Genomic DNA, 13,116 nt, shown 5'->3' with positions numbered 1-13,116 from the left:
TGGCTCACGCTTGTAATCCCAGCACTTTGGGAGGCTGAGGCAGTCGGATTACCTGAAGTCAGGTGTTCAAGACAAGCATGGCCAACATGGTGAAACACCATCTCTACTAAAAACACAAAAATTAGCCGGGCATAGTGGCGCATGCCTGTAATACCAAGTGGTTGGGAGGCTGAGGCAGGAGAATTGCTTAAATCTGCAAGGCAGAGGTTGCAGGGAGCTGAGGTCGCACCACTGCACTCCAGCCTGGGCAACAGAGGAAGCCCCCATATTTTTATACTGCCTAAAATTTAATTATAAAATTGTTAATTACCTTTTCTACTTTGTCTTCAGAACACATCATTTCTATTTGTTTATGGCACTGTTGTTGGTAGAATGATTTAAGTTCATTCTCTTTAAGTAACATTTCCAACTTCAGATATTCTTGTCTAATTTCTTCTCGATTCTGGAACAAGCAGTTCAGGATTTCTTGAAATCTACCAAAATTAAAACACATTACAGAATCTCACTAATTTTGTACAAATCATACAAAGTTTACTTAAAAGAAATGCATAAACAAAGGAATATATGTAATTCACAGAACTACACTCAATGATAAACAGCAAATAGGTAAAAATGACTATTTCCTATTATAAAAGATGTTTAGAAAAAGTTATTAACTTTACTTCTACTACATTAGGTTTTTCTCTTTCTCGCCCAAGGAAGATCATGTTGCTGAAAGATATGGGCATCATAAGGTGTCTGGTATTGCGAACATACTGCATTTTGTCTATGCTTACATCTATATGTAATCCAACCGCTTAACAAAAATAAAATAATTTTTGTTTGTCGGAAAAGGATGACAACCTGGGCGTGCACTATCCAAATTCACAAGGCCCTATCAGCAACACAGCATTATGTGTTGTTTTGGTGTTGGCTCACCGTGAAGGAATAAGCAGTAGGAGGCATAATCATATGGTGCCTCCATGGCCCCCTAGGGAAAGTGACAGAGCCAGTTTTTAGCTTCAGAATTTGTTATAGTGAAAACAGACCATACGGTTAGGTACCCCCTACAGCCTGGCTAAGAATCAACTGACACTTCCAGGACTCAAAACATCCAAGTTTATAATGTGGTAAACCTAGAAAAGCTGCTGCAGTGTGCTTCCTCCTAAGGGCAATATAGGTCTAGAATATCAAAGATGAGGAGTTTGATTCAGATTTCCAAATGGCCATAGACTTCAAGCTGATTAAATTTTATGAAAATTCTGGATAGAACCTGCAATCTTGTATCCTTCTGGGTCAGTAGAACACTGGTCACTGCAATATTTTAATTTTTTAAAGTATATTCATGGTTTTAAGTCATAGATCAGCTCTGAGGTACAATAACAGTATAAACATTCATAACTGTGAAGATTTTAAAATAAAGTAAAATCAAGTACATGCATTTAAAAATAAATGTTCTAAACTGGCCAGAATTTAAGATACACTCATAAAGATCAGTGGTAAAAACACTGCCAATTTACGTCAGTAGTTCTTAATGAAACTCTATTGGGAATGAATATAAGCCACAAAACACTGACTTTACTGCAGTTTTGTCAAACTGATAAATATTTCATAGGAAGTATGTACAGACATTGTGATTTCATTGCATTATATTACACCAATGGTAATGCCAGTAAATGAATTGATAAGTTATCTTTAGGTTACATTTAAAGATCATTTCTGAGTTTTTCTATAACTTTTTATTCAAGGACAAAGTTAAATATTTGTCAATTTTGTGGTCTAGAGTTATTTTAGTTGGTAGTGTTCGCTGATTAGGATGGAAGGAAGGGAATTAGTATCAAAGGTTTCTAGAGAGCTCCTTAACAACAACAAAAAAATTATCATTTTAAAACTGAAAGAGTTCTAAGCAAACATTCAAGTTAAAAGTATCTGCACCAATATTTTTAGGTACTACAAAATGAGTATTAAACTCCACAATTTTCTTGGTATAGTCATAAGTGAAGTTTTATAATTACTCTTTATAAAAGAACAATTGTGTTTTCTTTTTATGATTTCCTTTTGAGAATTACATTTCCAAATAGCTTTGATAGATAGAAAATACTGTAGATTCTTCCTTTTATCTGTTTAAACGTCATAAAAATGTTATAACAAAAGACACTTTGAAAATTCATGGCATTAAAAAAGTCCCAAGTAACAGTATGATAGATACAATAAAGGATATTTCATACATTTATTTCAAAAGGCAGTAATTTTTAGGGGAAATGACAAAGGTTATTTGGTACATAATTTTATCATTACCTTCTTCATAAATACAAGTAACTTACTTAACATATTGCCAGAATTAAAATCAAAGTTTTTATTGTTGGTCAAAAGCCAGGTTGAAATATGAAAAACATCCAAATAAATACTTATTTCATAGCTCAGGCCCTTCCCTCCTGAAAGGAGGGCCTTACCAGAAAGAAAGGTTCAATGATTTAAAGCCATCAACTCCAGAAAAGTTTACTAATCTGTAAGGTTTTAATTGGTATAGACTTGGTTAAGCAGTGCTAAGTAATTTTATGGAATCAGTTACTCCAAATTTGAGAAGCTGGTGAATTCTAATAGATATCCAATTACATGAGGACTGCTCCCACATTTAATCAACAAAATGAAATAACAACAACTAATAATACTATATCAGAGTTAAAAGTTTTCTTTGATGAGATGAAAAACCAGAAATCATTTTTACTTATTTCTTAAGCAATACTGTAAAATATTTTATATAAAACTTCAACACACAAATGCAATTTAAAAAAATTATAGCTGGATCACGTCTGACAGCCACTTTTGACTATAATCTTGTTTTCCTTATAGATACTGAGACACTTTCTACTAATTCTAGAGCTCCAAAACAGTATGAATAATCATCGGTTTAAGTTGTAGTTGGTTTCTCATACTAATAACAGATAATTGGTTCTGGAGAATGTCAAATAAGTTTACCTTTACTCAACTTTAATCAAAGTCGAACAGATTCCTTTACTACAGGTTTTCTCAAAGCCTTTAATAAGCTGATGTACTTTGGAAGGCTCCTAGATTCCTTATGGAGTAATTTGCAAACTTGTTTAATACAGGAATTCCTTATTGTCTTCCTAGAAGTACTCAAAATTAACATCTCAATCCAGTGTCTGAATGGTCAATTTGGAAAACTGTCTTAGCTGCTTGAGGAAAAATTACTTTTGCATACTATATTACTAACTGCTTTGTTTTTAAAAATTTACCTGCTAAGAAGCTTACTAGAAACCTCTCAAAATTCTGTATCGGTTTACATCACTGAAAGATGTTCATTCAAATAATTACCCATTTAGGCTCAATAAGCAGATTAGTTAAGCTATGGAGAGTTAATAAAATGAAGAATAGAGTAGATTTACATGAAATATATAAATAATGATTATGTCAGAAAAGAATAATTATGAGCGCCACTAAAATTAAACTAAGTCTACAGGTGACATAACTGGTTTTGTCTCCACTATCTTATACCTAAGTTCTGGTTTTCTTCAATATCTGTAAAATAAAAACTAAATTTACTTCATCTACAAAGTGTGAAATGTAAAGAGAAATCAATGACTTCTTGAATTCAGTTGAGAATACATATACAGGCATACCTTCTTTTATTGTGCTTTGCATACAATGCTTTTTTGTTTTTTTTTAACAAATTGAAGGTTTGTGGCAATCTTGCTGTGAGCAAGTCTATAAGCATCATTTTTCCTACAGCATGAGCTTACAGTATCACATTTTGGCAATTCTTGAAATATTTTAAACTTTTTCATTATTACATATCTGTTATGGTGATTTGTGACCAGTGATCTTTGATGTTACTATTGTAATTGCTTTAGAATGTCACAAATTGTGCCCATATAAGACAGTAAACTTAAGTATTGTGTGTGCTCTGACTGCTCCACTGACTGGCTGTCTCCCTCCCTCTCCTCAGCCCTCCCTATTCTTTGAAATACATTGAAATTGGGCAAATTAATAACTCTAAAATGACCTCTAAGTGTTCAAGTGAAAGGAAGAGTTAGTTGCATGTCTCTTATTTTAAATCAAAAGCTAGAAATTACTAAGCTTATAAGGAAGGCTTGTACAAAGCCAAGATAGGCTAAAAGCTAAGACTCTTGCACAAAACATTTAGCCAAGTTGTGAATGCAAAGGAAAAATTATTGAAGGAAATTAAAAGTGCTACTCCAGTGAACACACACACTAAGAAAGTGAAACAGCCTTATTGCTGATATGGAAAAAGTTTCAATGGTCTGGATAGATTAAACTAGCAAGAACATTCCTTTAAGTCAAAGCCTAATCCAGAGCAAGCCTTCTAAATCTGTTCAATTCTGCAAAGGCTGAGAGAGGTGAGGAAGTTGCAGAGGAAAACTTTGAAACTAGCAGGTGTTGGTTCATAAAGTTTAAGAAAAAAAGCCTTCTCTAGAACTTAAAAGTCTAGGTAAAGCAGCAAGTGCTGATGTAGAAGTTGCAGCAAGTTATCCAGAAAATTTAGCCAAGATCACTGATGAAGGTGGCTACACTAAACAACAGATTTTCAAGATAGACAAAACAGCCTTTTATTGGAACAATATGCCATCTAGGACCTTCATATCTAGAGAGAAGTAAATACCTACTTTCAAAGTTTTAGAGAACAGGCTGACTTTTTTGTCACGGGCTTTTGCAGCTGGCGACTTTAAGTTGAAGTCAATGTTCATTTACCATTTACAAACATCCTAGGGCCCTTATGAAATATGCTAAATCTAACTCTGCTTGTGCTCTATAAATGGAACAACAAAGCATAGAGGACAGCATATCTGTTTACTGAATATTTTAAGCCCACTGTTGAGACCTATTGCTCAGAAAAAAATATTCCTTTCAAAATACTAATGCTCACTGACAATACACCTGGTCCCTCAGGAGTTCTGATGGAGATGTACGAGAAGATTAATGTTTTCAGGTCTGCTAACTCAACACCCAGTCTGCAGCTCATGGATCATGCAATTTTGACTTTTGTGTCTTCTTATTTAGGAAATACATTTTGTAGGGCTATAACTGCTATAGATTCTTTCTTTCATGGATCGTGCTTCTCTGATGGATCTAGGCAAAATAAATTGAAAAGCTTCTGAAAAGAATTTGCCATTGTAGATGCCATTAAGAACATTTGTGATATGTGTAAGGAGGTCAAAACATCAACATTAATAGGAATTTGGAGGAAGTTGATTCCAATCTTCATGGATAACTATGAGGGGTTCAAGATTTCAGTGAAGAAAGTAACCGCAGATGTGGTATACATGAAAGAGAACTAGAATTAGAAAGTGGAGCCTTCAGGCTTCAGACGTCACATCTTCAGATGTGACTGAATTGCTGCAATCTCATGATTAAACTTGAAGAAATGAAGTGCTGCTTCTATGGATAACCAAAGAAAATGGTTTCTTGAGAAAGTTTGCCACCTACTCCTTATAAAGATGCTATATACGTTGAAATAACAAAGGATTTAGAATATGACATGAATGTAGTTGACAGAGCAGTGGCAAGGTTTGAAAGGACTGTCTCAAAATTTTAAAGAAGTTCTACCATGGGTAAAATGCTATCAAAGAGCATCACATACTACAGATAAATCTCTAATGAAAGGATGAGTCAATCTATGCAGCAAACTTCATTGTTGCCTTATTTTCAGAAATGTCACAGCCACTCCAACTTGCAGCAACCATTACTCTTACTAGTCAGCAGCCATAAACATTGAGGGAAGACCTCCACCCCCAAAAAGATTATGACTTGCTGAAGGTTCAGATTATCATTAGCATGTTTTAGCAATAAAGTATTTTTAAAATTAAAGCAAGGTCATTATCTTTTCAGACATAACGCTATTGCACACTTAATAGACTATAGTGTAGTGTAAACATAATTTTTATATGTAGTGGAAAACCAAAACATTTTTGTGACTCATTTTATTATGATATTTCGTTTATTGCAGTGGTCTGGAGAACTAAATCTGCAATATCTCCGAGTCAAGCTTGTTATGTATGCATGTATGTATGTATATATGAAATTATAAACATACATATGTACGTACATATAAAAGACATAACAAAAGATAATTAACATAAAATATTTAACAAAATTTTAAAACAATAAATTCCTCAAAATTAGATCTTAATGTAATGTTTACCTTTCAATTTCTTTTTCCTGAGGGTTTGAAATCATTAACTTTCCTTTGTCATTTTCATTAGCGAAGGCTTTCTGTTCTTCATAGGCTTTTAATTTTTCTTTTAACAATAAAATCTAGTAGAGAGAAATCACTAGTTAAAATACAAAATAAGTCATTTACATGGCCACAGCCAAATTTTAGCTGTAAAAAATAACTGAGTTAACCAGATTTTAATTTTAACAGAAAAATATGTTAAATTTTTGGACAATTATGATTATAAAATTCTATAAATGAAGAACTGAGCAAGACTAGCATAAAATGTAAACAGACATACCTCTGCCTTCTGCTCATTACAGATCTTTACATATTGAGTTATATGATTATTGACATTAAGAACATTGCTCTTCAACTGTTGAGAGATAGAAATTATGATTGTTTATATAGAGATAATAATCACATAGATAAATACATGAATAAAATGACATTGTATTTTCATTGAGTTCTATGAATTCAGAATTTGTGACAATTATGCTCATGTTTAAAATCTATAACAAGAGGATCTGCTGCTGAGCACATTAATAATGTAAATAAAATTATAAAGAAATTACTTTATTGAGAAAAGGTATTTATAAGCATGTAATCACAAAACAATAAAATTCCCTACTTTCTTTTTCCTTTGACTTCTAAGAAATGCAGAGATAGTTTTTCACGCTACCCTTTCAGGAATTCAATTAGTTTTCACTGAGTTCTTACTATATTTTAACATTTTTATCATAGTATGGGCCCCTTGACATTTATGCTATAGTAGAGAGAATATGAAACATATAAATCCAAATACTTGATATTGAGACCTTGCCTACTTCTCACTTAACCTGACTTAGAATTCTAACTGTTTGATGTTTGGGTTACTCATCTGTAAAGTGGAGCTAAGAATTCATTCCTCAAAGAGCTAGAGTAAGGGCTACATGAAAATCATGTGCTGGAAACCCTTCCATATACCCATATAGTATGATCTTTTACAATTAATTATATAAAGAGCCTGGGAATATTTTTCTTAAGATGACAATAACATGCTCATCTTCAGACACTTAAGGAAAGTGGCAGAGGGGAAAAAGAGGAGGAGTCATCACAACAGCTTAACTCTATGTTTTTTCAACCCTGATATATTATAATTTTAAACATACATGTTTTGATATGCATGTTTTTAAGTACACCACATATTTGGCAAAAATACTAACGTTAACCAATTACTATTATTATATTTCTGGAGAAATACAGAGATTGCTACATCAACATAATGAATGTGGACCATAAATTATGTAGAAAAGACTTTTTTAAAAATAAGCTTTATACCTATGTTACAGATGAAATAATAGGCTTGGAAAGATTAACATATCCAAGATTTTCAGGTAGAAAGTTTTGGTTCTCAGCTAAAGCAGAGCATCATCTTGGGCTGCAACAAATGTGTTAAAGCTTTGACTGATTACTCCAAGGTGTCATCCAAATACAATATGCCATGACATGAAAGAGGTTAGGAAGAAAGCCACTAAAGTACCTAGTACCCAAAAGATCGAATCATAGTATCTACTTTATATATATAATCAAGATGCTTTATACTTTAACTGTACATTAATGTTTGACTAAGCAGGTTAGCAAAGACCCTTCTAACCCTCAGCTGCCTAACTCATTATGTAGAAACATAACTCTAATTAATACTTTCATTAGAATTATAAAAATCATATGCAGCCAATACCTTCAAAACAAAGGCAGAGTAAACAGACTTACAGAAGATTTAATGTCCTTTGCACGGTTAGCATACTTAAGAGTGTTATATGTGTCATCGTAGAATACAGAGGAAGGACTAACAGCAGCTATCATTATAGTTTGACAGTTTCCTCCAAGAGAATCCTTTAACAAGCGAGTAAGCTTACTATTTCTGTAAGGGATATGCTGATTCTTTCTCTGAAAGTACAAAAGAAGAGACCTAATGTCATTTTCCACATTTAAATGCAAACCTGCTACCACTTTTAACTTCACTGTGGGCAGAGGATTACCTAGGTGCCGAGGCAAGAGACTGAAGGCACAAACTGTTTCAGTATAATAAAGAAAATAGTTAGAATAAGAATAGTCATAATACAACTTAGATATAGAGATGATCATGGACAATTATCAATCATTATTATAAACATTATTAATCATTAGCTTTTAATATTACTCTTTGTCGCATTACTAATATAACCTAGGAATAACTGGTGGGTCTAGGGTCAGGTGCTGAAGGGACATTCTGAGAAGTGACCTAGAAGGCAAGAGGTGAGCCTTCTATCACGCCTGCATAAGGGCTGCTTGAGGGCTCCTTGGTCAAGCGGTAGTGCCAGTGTCTGGGAAGACACCCATTACTTAGCAGAACGCGAAAGGGGGTCTCCTTTCCTTGGAGGAGTCAGGGAACATTCTGTTCCACCAGCTTCTTGTGGAAGGGTGGATATTATCCAGGCCTGCCCGCACTCATCCAGAGGCCTAAACCTCTCCCTGTGGTGCTGTGCTTCAATGGTCACGCTCCTTGTCCACTTTCATGTTCCTCCCATACTCCTGGTTCCTATTTGAAGTTCATAGTAGATAGAGATAGAAGAAACAGTGAAAGTCTTAAAGTTCGATCTTTCTTATAAGTGCATAGAAGAAAACACTGACGTATGCTGCCGTCTCTCTGTTTCGGCGAAGAGGGAAGGGCCCCCTGTCCTATGATCACGTGACTTGCTTCACCTTGTCAATCACTTAGAATCACCCTCGTTACCCTGCCCCCTTGTCTTGTATGCAATAAATATTAGCGTGCCCAGCCATTCGGGGCCACTACCAGTCTCCGCATCTTGATGGTAGTGGTCCCCTGGGGCCCAGCTGTTTTCTCTTTATCTCTTTGTCTTGTGTCTTTATTTATTACAATCTCTCCTCTCCGCACATGGGGAGAACATCCGCCAAGTCCCATAGGGCTTGACCCTACAGTTCACTATAAGAACTTAAGCACTACCCAATTTTGTCCAGACTTATAATTTGTGATTGAGGTGATGACAAAGAATCTTACAGGATTATTCAGTGAATATATGAAACAAATATCATACTTAAAAATATCTCCATCTGAGTACGTATGAACTTAGTTCAAAATGAAATAATACATTAACATTGGTTCGTTAGTTGTGATAGATGTACCATATTAATATAAAAAATTAACAATAGGGAAAACCGGGTGTGAAGTATATTTAACAAAATCCTTCTGTATCATCTTAGTAACTTTTCTGTAAATCTAAAACTATTTGAAAATGTCTATTTAAAAATATTTCCAATCATTGAAAAAAATTAAAACACAAAAGTAAACAGATGTCCTATACAAACATACTAGAGGAATAATAAGAACTCTGCATGGCTTAGAGCTACTTCTCTCCTTAAATAACCATCTAATATAGATATGAAATAAATTATAATTACAATGTTGCAGACATTTCTCCTGAAATCACTATAGAGTTCTAAAAGAACCTAAAACTTCAAGATTTTCTTTTACCTAAAAAGAAAGAAGTAGAAGTAACAAATAAGTGTTGCTAAGTTTTGTTTCCAATTTTGAAGTAACAAATAAATTTTCCAGAAAGTAGAACTTTTATATAAAAACAGATTCTTTACAATGTTAAGCTAAAAGTAACCTAATGTTATCCAACATATATCTTTCATATTGCAGAAGAGGAAATTGAAGCTAAGCATAAAGTGAAGTGGTTTGAATAGGGTCACAAAGCTGGTATTCACAGAGCTAGAAATAGGTCCCAGCTCCCCCAATTCTCAGTAGCAATATGCTTTCCACCATAGCAGTCTTTCCCAAACAGTGTGAAATATGCACTGCTGGTGCTATTTTAAGGGATTTTACATGTACAAGACATACATTAAACACTGACTCACAAATAACTCAATAGGAGTCATTATTAAAAAATTAAAGATTAGTTCACATGGCAAAAATCTTATGAATGGCTTAAGTTTACAAAATCTGGGCCGGGCGCGGTGGCTCAAGCCTGTAATCCCAGCACTTTGGGAGGCCGAGACGGGCGGATCACGAGGTCAGGAGATCGAGACCATCCCAACATGGGCTAACATGGTGAAACCCCGTCTCCACTAAAAAGTACAAAAAACTAGCCGGGCGAGGTGGCGGGCGCCTGTAGTCCCAGCTACTCGGGAGGCTGAGGCAGGAGAATGGCGTGAACCCGGGAGGCGGAGCTTGCAGTGAGCTGAGATCCGGCCACTGCACTCCAGCCTGGGCGACAGAGCGAGACTCCATCTCAAAAAAAAAAAAAAAAAAGTTTACAAAATCTGTGTCTATATCATGCTGTCTGATTATAAGTTTGGGATTTTAACTTAGAATATAAAAGACATCTTGCTTTTGCAATCTTCATGTGATTTCAGTAAATTGTCATTTTTTTTTTTTTAAAAAACCTGCTCCAATTCTTTTAATATACTTTATTCTAAACCAAAAGGTAACATTTTGAACAATTTAACAAGCCAAAGCTTTTATATTTTAAGTTCTGGAATACATGTGCAGAACGTGCAGGTTTCTTACACAGGTATACATGTGCCATGGTGGTTTGCTGCACCCATCAACCTGTAATCTACATTAGGTATTTCTCCTATTGCTATCCCTCCCCTAGACCCCACAGTCCCTGACAGGCCCCGCCTGGCGTGTGATGTTCTCATGGTTCAACTCCTACTTATGAGTGAGAACATGCTATGCAGTGTGTGGTTTTCTGTTCCTGTGTTAGTTTGCTGAGAATGATGGTTTCTAGCTTCATCCATGTGCCTGCAAAGGACATGACCTCATCCTTTTTCATGGCTGCATAGCATTGCATGGTGTGTATGTGCCACATTTTCTTTATCCAGTCTATCACTGATGGGCATTTGGGTTGGTTTCAAGTCTTTGCTACTGTGAATAGTGCTGCAATAAACATAGGTGTGCATGTGTCTTTCTAGTAATAATATATAATCCTTTGGGTATATACCCAATAATGGGATGGCTGGGTCAAATGGTATTTCTAGTTCTAGATCCTTGAGGAATCGCCACACTGTCTTCCACAGTGGTTGAACTAGTTTACAGTCCCACCAATAGTGTAAAAGTGTTCCTATTTCTCCACATCCTCTCCAGCATCTGTTGTTTCCTGACTTTTTAATGATCGCCATTTTAACTGGCATGAGATAGTATCTCACTGTGGTTTTGATTTGTATTTCTGTAATGACCAGTGATGAGCTTTTTGAACAGTTTAATAAGCTAAAGCTTTCGAGGATAGTTTAACTTAAATTGCTGTATTATAACTTTTAGAAAGGATGTCATTTTTACAAATATCTATGTTGTGTGTTCTAGGTAAGCACTTCTGGCATATGGCATATGTAAACTATTTTTAAATATGCCCAAAAGCATCTAGTAAACATTATCTTATTAGGTGATTTCATGATGTTTTATAACTTAAACTCCTCTTTAAAAAAACAAAAATCAACAACCTTTAATACTTAACCCTATTTTATATTACATAAAATACCAAACAACAGAATTTAGTTTTTCTAAAATATGGTTAGTTTGTCTTCATGCCAATTTAATTATCATGTTTGCTGTGTAGTGATCATTAAATGATCACTTTAAAAACCAAGTTCAAAGTAAGTGATGAGAATGTACCATAAAATATTAACTATCAATCTGGTATTCATTACTTTCTATTTAACCAATTCTGATTATAAAACTGGAAATTAAAAAAGAAATAAAATCAGTTTTTTTAATACACTAGGTTTTCTGAGGTCTTTGATCTATATATTAACATTACTGATATACTCTTGAAATGTGATATATACCAGATGTTTAAAACAAAATCATATTAAATAGTATCTTTCTTATCTATTTCAATATTTCAAACTATTTAACAAATAGACATATAATGCCTACCTTTGAATCTGCTAAGGCATTGAGGACATTCCCAAGAGCTAAAAGTGATCTATTAATATTCGTGCCTTCTACAAATCGGGTCCCCTTAGCACCGGTAGTACTTGCTCGCTCAGATCCTGCCAGGTCAATGAGTGACATCTTGGCAATATGGACATTTTGATTGATACTTGCTGTTTTGTCTTGTTGTCGCAAATAAATCTTTTTGAAATTACAAAATAGAAAAAAATGAGGATAAGATTTAACAAAACTAAAAGGGAAATACATATTTTAATAGAGCACAAAATCGAAATCATTTTCATTTTAAAAAACAACTGAACAAGGTACAATCTAATTGATACTTAAGAGCACTAGAAGTAATCACTATAGCTGAGAAAAATACAAAAATGAAAAGACTTTCTATATGTGTGCCAGAGGAAAAATAACTCTTGACTTGACAGAGGAGCAAAACTTCCATTTGTATTCTGGTGCCCCTTGAACCAGAACATGGAATCATCAGAGGTGATGGTTAGAAACATAGGTTCTATAGAAATAACATTCCTAAGAAAAAACCAAAGCTACCAGTCAGAATGCCTTGCATTTATCCGGAGATTGCCCCTCAAGACAAGTTGAATTTGAATCTTGATCCAAACTGAAGAGTACATTTATTCTAATACCTCAAACTTGTATATGTCTTAATAATTAAAATATTATATATAAAAAAAGCAGTACAGTCTTGCATCACTTAACAACAGAGCTATGTTCTGTGAAATGCACTGTTAGGTGATTTCCTCATTGTGAAAATATCATAAATCAAATACAAGAGAAAATGATGAAATCAACAGACTTGGTAAACAGAAAGTAGCAGACTGCTTTTGGGGTAATAAGTAGGCGCACACTCTAAAATAATAATAAAAAGTAAATACATAAACCAGTAACACAGTCATTTATTACTAAGTCTTATGTACTGTACATAATTGTATGTACTATATTTTCATATGACTGGCAGTGCAGGTTCACTTACACCAACATCACCATAAACATTTGA

General features: G+C 34.3%; 1 protein-coding gene across 1 annotated transcript in view; it reads right to left on the bottom strand.

The window, feature by feature from the left end:
* Positions 1–310: 310 nt before the first annotated feature.
* The window catches only part of KIF18A (kinesin family member 18A), a gene marked incomplete at its 3' end in the record, with an annotated part of 31,016 nt that continues 18,210 nt past the window's right edge, over positions 311–13,116 (bottom strand). Inside the window, exons 6-10 of the mRNA XM_011977241.1 lie at positions 12,093–12,290; positions 7,925–8,101; positions 6,474–6,548; positions 6,161–6,273; positions 311–473 (exon numbers count right to left, since the gene is read on the bottom strand). Coding sequence (XP_011832631.1) covers positions 311–473; positions 6,161–6,273; positions 6,474–6,548; positions 7,925–8,101; positions 12,093–12,290 — 726 coding nt within the window. The remainder of the gene's footprint in view (positions 474–6,160; positions 6,274–6,473; positions 6,549–7,924; positions 8,102–12,092; positions 12,291–13,116) is intronic.

The sequence above is a fragment of the Mandrillus leucophaeus genome, unplaced genomic scaffold, assembly GCF_000951045.1.
Source record: "Mandrillus leucophaeus isolate KB7577 unplaced genomic scaffold, Mleu.le_1.0 Scaffold1753, whole genome shotgun sequence".
In the NCBI taxonomy this organism is placed as follows: domain Eukaryota; kingdom Metazoa; phylum Chordata; class Mammalia; order Primates; family Cercopithecidae; genus Mandrillus; species Mandrillus leucophaeus.
Note: the sequence above shows the minus strand (reverse complement) of the source record. Positions and strands in the feature narration are given on the sequence as shown.